This window comes from Mytilus edulis, chromosome 5, assembly GCF_963676685.1.
Source record: "Mytilus edulis chromosome 5, xbMytEdul2.2, whole genome shotgun sequence".
NCBI classification, from domain to species: Eukaryota; Metazoa; Mollusca; class Bivalvia; order Mytilida; family Mytilidae; genus Mytilus; species Mytilus edulis.
In genome coordinates, this window is record NC_092348.1 from 27,333,268 (window position 1) to 27,341,007 (window position 7,740).

The following is a 7,740-nucleotide window of genomic DNA, read 5'->3' on the forward strand; positions in this document are numbered from 1 at the left end:
GTTTCCTGTAGTAATTCATTCCATACTCCTCATTATTATAGTCTACAAGGTGGTCCCATTAAACAAGGGAGACAATCTTACCTTCCTCATCCTTGTATTGTTTCCTGTAGTAATTCATTCCATACTCTTCATTATTATAGTTCATAAGGTGGTCCCATTAAACAAGGGAGACAATCTTACCTTCCTCATCCTTGTATTGTTTCCTGTAGTAATTCATTCCATACTCCTCATTATTATAGTTCACAAGGTGGTCCCATTAAACAAGGGAGACAATCTTACCTTCCTCATCCTTGTATTGTTTCCTGTAGTAATTCATTCCATACTCCTCATTATTATAGTCTACAAGGTGGTCCCATTAAACAAGGGAGACAATCTTACCTTCCTCATCCTTGTATTGTTTCCTGTAGTAATTCATTCCATACTCCTCATTATTATAGTTCATAAGGTGGTCCCATTAAACAAGGGAGACAATCTTACCTTCCTCATCCTTGTATTGTTTCCTGTAGTAATTCATTCCATACTCTTCATTATTATAGTCTACAAGGTGGTCTCATTAAACAAGGGAGACAATCTTAACTTCCTCATCCTTGTATTGTTTCCTGTAGTAATTCATTCCATACTCCTCATTATTATAGTTCATAAGGTGGTCCCATTAAACAAGGGAGACAATCTTACCTTCCTCATCCTTGTATTGTTTCTTGTAGTAATTCATTCCATACTCCTCATTATTATAGTTCATAAGGTGGTCCCATTAAACAAGGGAGACAATCTTACCTTCCTCATCCTTGTATTGTTTCCTGTAGTAATTCATTCCATACTCCTCATTATTATAGTCTACAAGGTGGTCCCATTAAACAAGGGAGACAATCTTACCTTCCTCATCCTTGTATTGTTTCCTGTAGTAATTCATTCCATTCTCCTCATTATTATAGTTCATAAGGTGGTCCCATTAAACAAGGGAGACAATCTTACCTTCCTCATCCTTGTATTGTTTCCTGTAGTAATTCATTCCATACTCCTCATTATTATAGTTCATAAGGTGGTCCCATTAAACAAGGGAGACAATCTTACCTTCCTCATCCTTGTATTGTTTCCTGTAGTAATTCATTCCATACTCCTCATTATTATAGTCTACAAGGTGGTCCCATTAAACAAGGGAGACAATCTTACCTTCCTCATCCTTGTATTGTTTCCTGTAGTAATTCATTCCATACTCCTCATTATTATAGTTCATAAGGTGGTCCCATTAAACAAGGGAGACAATCTTACCTTCCTCATCCTTGTATTGTTTCCTGTAGTAATTCATTCCATACTCCTCATTATTATAGTTCATAAGGTGGTCCCATTAAACAAGGGAGACAATCTTACCTTCCTCATCCTTGTATTGTTTCCTGTAGTAATTCATTCCATACTCTTCATTATTATAGTTCATAAGGTGGTCCCATTAAACAAGGGAGACAATCTTACCTTCTTCATCCTTGTATTGTTTCCTGTAGTAATTCATTCCATACTCCTCATTATTATAGTCTACAAGGTGGTCCCATTAAACAAGGGAGACAATCATACCTTCCTCATCCTTGTATTGTTTCCTGTAGTAATTCATTCCATACTCCTCATTATTATAGTTCATAAGGTGGTCCCATTAAACAAGGGAGACAATCTTACCTTCCTCATCCTTGTATTGTTTCCTGTAGTAATTCATTCCATACTCCTCATTATTATAGTCTACAAGGTGGTCCCATTAAACAAGGGAGACAATCTTACCTTCTTCATCCTTGTATTGTTTCCTGTAGTAATTCATTCCATACTCTTCATTATTATAGTCTACAAGGTGGTCCCATTAAACAAGGGAGACAATCTTACCTTCTTCATCCTGTCCTGTAGTAATTCATTCCATACTCCTCATTATTATAGTCTACAAGGTGGTCCCATTAAACAAGGGAGACAATCTTACCTTCCTCATCCTTGTATTGTTTCCTGTAGTAATTCATTCCATACTCTTCATTATTATAGTCTTCAAGGTGGTCCCATTAAACAAGGGAGACAATCTTACCTTCCTCATCCTTGTATTGTGTCCTGTAGTAATTCATTCCATACTCCTCATTATTATAGTTCATAAGGTGGTCTCATTAAACAAGGGAGACAATCTTACCTTCCTCATCCTTGTATTGTTTCCTGTAGTAATTCATTCCATACTCCTCATTATTATAGTTCATAAGGTGGTCCCATTAAACAAGGGAGACAATCTTACCTTCCTCATCCTTGTATTGTTTCCTGTAGTAATTCGTTCCATACTCCTCATTATTATAGTTCATAAGGTGGTCTCATTAAACAAGGGAGACAATCTTACCTTCCTCATCCTTGTATTGTTTCCTGTAGTAATTCATTCCATACTCCTCATTATTATAGTCTACAAGGTGGTCCCATTAAACAAGGGAGACAATCTTACCTTCCTCATCCTTGTATTGTTTCCTGTAGTAATTCATTCCATACTCTTCATTATTATAGTTCATAAGGTGGTCCCATTAAACAAGGGAGACAATCTTACCTTCCTCATCCTTGTATTGTTTCCTGTAGTAATTCATTCCATACTCCTCATTATTATAGTTCATAAGGTGGTCCCATTAAACAAGGGAGACAATCTTACCTTCCTCATCCTTGTATTGTTTCCTGTAGTAATTCATTCCATACTCCTCATTATTATAGTTCATAAGGTGGTCTCATTAAACAAGGGAGACAATCTTACCTTCCTCATCCTTGTATTGTTTCCTGTAGTAATTCATTCCATACTCCTCATTATTATAGTTCATAAGGTGGTCTCATTAAACAAGGGAGACAATCTTACCTTCCTCATCCTTGTATTGTTTCCTGTAGTAATTCATTCCATACTCCTCATTATTATAGTTCATAAGGTGGTCCCATTAAACAAGGGAGACAATCTTACCTTCCTCATCCTTGTATTGTTTCCTGTAGTAATTCATTCCATACTCCTCATTATTATAGTCTACAAGGTGGTCTCATTAAACAAGGGAGACAATCTTACCTTCCACATCCTTGTATTGTTTCCTGTAGTAATTCATTCCATACTCCTCATTATTATAGTTCATAAGGTGGTCTCATTAAACAAGGGAGACAATCTTACCTTCCTCATCCTTGTATTGTTTCCTGTAGTAATTCATTCCATACTCCTCATTATTATAGTTCATAAGGTGGTCCCATTAAACAAGGGAGACAATCTTACCTTCCTCATCCTTGTATTGTTTCCTGTAGTAATTCATTCCATACTCCTCATTATTATAGTCTACAAGGTGGTCCCATTAAACAAGGGAGACAATCTTACCTTCCTCATCCTTGTATTGTTTCCTGTAGTAATTCATTCCATACTCTTCATTATTATAGTTCATAAGGTGGTCCCATTAAACAAGGGAGACAATCTTACCTTCCTCATCCTTGTATTGTTTCCTGTAGTAATTCATTCCATACTCCTCATTATTATAGTCTACAAGGTGGTCCCATTCCTTTTTTACTTCTAATGACCTTTTATTCCAAGGTTCATCATCAAAGTCATCCATATCATTGTCCAATCGGATCTTATCATTCACCCATTGTGAAAGTAGTTCCTGAGCTGAAATATTTAGAATTGTTAAAAAAAATTTAATTCCATGACGATTTATGTATTTTGTTTCTTTTAAAGTTTAAACATTCTAATCTTAAACATTGTTAAACCAGGAATTTCTTCCTATTTTGTGATAAACTGATTTCATTTCACTTACAATGTAGCAGACTGTGAATCCTTTTGAGTGTGTTGTCCCTATATATGCTATATATCACAATCTTTATAATAAATAGAAGTTTTCATTGATTGCCTGTGGCCTTGAGAAGAAAGATTGATTCAGATTTATTCCTCAGTCTTCATGCTAATCCACAGGCCCAGTAGCCCAAGCTTGTAAAATTGCTCTAGGGCCTGTAAAAATTATCTCTGCAGGCCAACAAAATCTAACAAAAAAATCCAAAATTTGAGATCAGGGCCTGAAAATTTTAAAGTTCATCGTAAAGACTGATTCCCTAAAAAAAAAGTTGTAAGGTAGAAGATACTTTATGAACCTGATCACCAGTTATTATTTCTGTGGTTGTCATCCCAAGTGTAGAACGACGGATATTCTATTGTATATCATAAAATGTCTGTTCTTCAGTGGTTTGTTTTTGGTGTTATCCATATAAACATGATAAAGCCTACACTCTGTGGTGTATTTAATCTTTATGGTTAAATATTGTGGATTGACCTTGTGTATCATATGAAACATTTTACCCCTTATCATGGGATACTGTTACATTTATACCCATGAATGATTTGATGTATCAAAATTATAGTAATTATGCAATGTAAGTAAACTTTTTGATCTAAGTATACTTAAATCTGTATTCAACTATTTTCAGCATAGTTCACATTAACAGTCCCTTTTTAAATCAGCTTTGTTTCATTAGGGAACAGTTTATTTCTTCAAAAAGGACAATAAAACAATTTATCGGTAATTCATATATTTTCCCTTTGATTTTACTGCCTAACATTTTCGAGTCTCAACGTACTGGCTGTATCACTGAAAATATTAGGCAATACATTGTGTGACGTCATAATTACTGATAAACAGAATAATAGGTAGGTTCGTTTTTGATACTGACTATATCATGTGGAATATCTCAACTCGCCCTAACAGGCTCGTCTAGATATTCCACATGTCAGATATAGTCAGTATCAAAAACGAAAATACCTATTATTCTATATATATATGATAACAAAAAAACAAAATGTACAGGTAGTGCATAAAATGTTTAAGTACAGACTACACATATTGATAGAAATTTACCCTCAGAATGGGAATCATCATGTTCTCTAAGTTGATCAACATTTCTCAAAGCTGTTGCTTTTTTCTTTTTGTCCCCAAAGACAGCATCTGCTGCCTGATTAGAAGCATCCTCAACTTTCTAAAAAAAAATAATCAAATCAATCTATATCATAAGTATAACAATGGGTCATTTTATTTTTTCAAAAGCCAGTCTTTCATAACTTTACAAGTTCAAAGTTTAACAAGTAAAACCTTTAAAAAAGGTACAGAGTGCTTTGAAATATAATAACTTAGTTATGTCAACATGAAAAAATTACTGATGATCAGGTCTGCAATACCCATACTGTAATTAAATATCTTCTCCTGTCAGTGTCCTGGATATGTTCCAAATACTATACCTTTTCTAACCAATCTAATTTTAGCTAACAAATCAAAACTGATATTTGGTAAGTAATTATTTGTGTGTGAAATCAAATAAAACTAAAACACATTGATAAAAGTCAAAAATGATTCATGAACTATTTTTCATTGGCATGAGAAATAAGGGGTTGAGCAGGATCTGATTACCACTTGAGTTTATCAATTTAAAAAAAAAAAAAAAATTTGGGGGGGGGGGGTTAAGTTGCTAATTCTTTAGTTTTCTGAGGAGTTTTTGCATAATATTGTTTGTCTTTTCATGCTTTTCAGCATTTTTCTAATTGCTGTGATATTGTTTATCTTCAACTCATATTTCTGTTATTGCCTTGGTATGGTCTCATTTCCTTGCTAAAATATATAGAAGCCAAAATATATGTGTAGAACATGTAAGATAAAACTCCCTTAAAATTTGATTTGTTGAACAAGAGTTGAAGATCCTTTTTTATCATTACCATAAATGTACAATGTATGTATGCAACTCAACATAGAGTTAATGTCAAGCGGGTAATTAAAATCATTTTAATCAAATAAAACTGATAAAAACTTGTATAAAGTAAATGGTTGTAGTTCTTAACGAAGACATCATTGATATTTTTTAGAACAAATATTAAGATTCCAGCACCTTGCACAAGTTGTGTTATTTCCTTGACAAGTATAAGTTCATTTTGTAACTTGAATATCAAGGCATATATTTCATAGAGACAATTTCTGAAAATGTTGATGGACAGAATGTATAGAATGTAATGATCAATGCACAATAGTTTGTGCATCTCCAAGGTACAATTTAGTGATATATATTTAGATGTGAAGTCAGTACAATAGGGTTTTGATTGCTCTTTTATGCAATCTTTCGTTAAAAAAACCCAAAGCAGTCTATAAAAAGGTATGACAACAAAACTTTTTCTGCCTGTAGTGTTCTAAATCATGATAACAGCTTACCTTAATCCAGTCCTGTATGTCATTATTAGTGGTCACTTTCTGAAAAAGAAATTAAGGAAATTAACATTTTTAAAGCTTTCTGGCAATAAATCATTCACACAAAATTCATAAAAATTTAAATATTCAAAAGAATCAATGTTCAATGGTGTATGAAACAAACAAATGTAAAGGATACTGTGAAACAATGTGTTTGTCTGTGATTTCTGCAATCAGTGTAAATATGTGCTGTTGACTGTAAGCAGTCACTTAATTCATCATTAAAACATAAGATTAAAATGGAGGAAATCATTTTTTTTTAATATACTATTTCTTTATCTTGAAGATTTTTGTTTGTTTGTTGAAGTCACATTTACATATAAATGTTTTTACATCATGTTCATGAGAATCATTTCACCTGTCTGATTAGGAAAATATTAAGGATTCAAAGATGTTTAAAACAAACATTGTAATGACTTGTTTTCTTGACAAGTATAAGTTCATTTTGTAAATTAAATATTAAGGCATATATATATTTCATGGAAAAAGTTCTGGAAATGTTAAAGGACAGTATGTTCGGAATGTTATGACCAATATATACCACTGTGTTTTATGGCCCTGGGATGAATATCATGTCTTTGCATATTGTATTAGGTGTCAATGTCAGATATAAATATCATAGTATGGGGATGAAGTCCTCTATTACAGTAGAAAAATCAATAAAAAATTAAAAATTAAAAAAAATCGTGAAAATTTTCATTGTACTAATGAACTCAAAATTGTTTCAAACTTCTTTTTTTTTTTGCTTTTTTTAATTCCTGCATTTGCACAGAACGCAGAAATGTACTTCCTTCTTCCGGTCTCGTTGTCGTGAGACTCTGAGTAGTATGGGGACGAAGTCCCCAATTACGGTAGAAAAATCAATAAAAAAAAAAAAAAAAAAAAAAATCGGGAAAATTTCCCGAATTTTTCATTCTACTAATGAACTCAAAATCGTTAACTTTTTTATTCAGATCTACTTCCTGTTCCGGTTTTCTCCGCTTTTGCGCAGATATCCGTCTTGTTTGCATGAGACTTTGAAAAAAAAACATATTTATCAGTCTAGTAAAATATAAGATTGGATCTCAATACAAATTCAATTTTAATAATTGTTTGATATGAAAAAACGTTACCTGATGAAAGCGTTTCTTTTGTTTACATCGAATATGACGTCATAACTTAAAGAACGTCACAGCTAAAATTCCCTAACAACAGAATCAAAATCGGGAACGCTACGTACGGTATTTCGGTTTCTTTTATCAACGTGATTGAATTAAAAAAATAATACATACAGACTTCGTCCCCATTCACAGGTTATGCCTGCCTCATATTATAGTAAAATATAGGAATACCAATTTTTCATTTTTTTTTAATAATTCTTTGTCTTTGATATGAATTAACTTTACCTGATGCATTGCGTTTCTTTGTTTACATTTTATATAATGTCCTAACATAAATATCGTCACAACTAAAATCCATAACAACAGAACCAAAATCGGAAACATTACAGTTAATTTACTGTATT

General features: G+C 32.8%; 1 protein-coding gene across 1 annotated transcript in view; it reads right to left on the reverse strand.

Annotated features, from left to right (window-relative positions):
* LOC139523352 (coiled-coil domain-containing protein 191-like) overlaps positions 1 to 7,740 on the reverse strand; it is a 69,804-nt gene that overhangs the window by 61,270 nt on the left and 794 nt on the right. The window contains exons 2-4 of the mRNA XM_071317243.1: positions 6,201 to 6,239; positions 4,866 to 4,983; positions 3,440 to 3,625 (exon numbers count right to left, since the gene is read on the reverse strand). Of these exons, the coding sequence (XP_071173344.1) occupies positions 3,440 to 3,625; positions 4,866 to 4,983; positions 6,201 to 6,239 (343 nt within the window). The remainder of the gene's footprint in view (positions 1 to 3,439; positions 3,626 to 4,865; positions 4,984 to 6,200; positions 6,240 to 7,740) is intronic.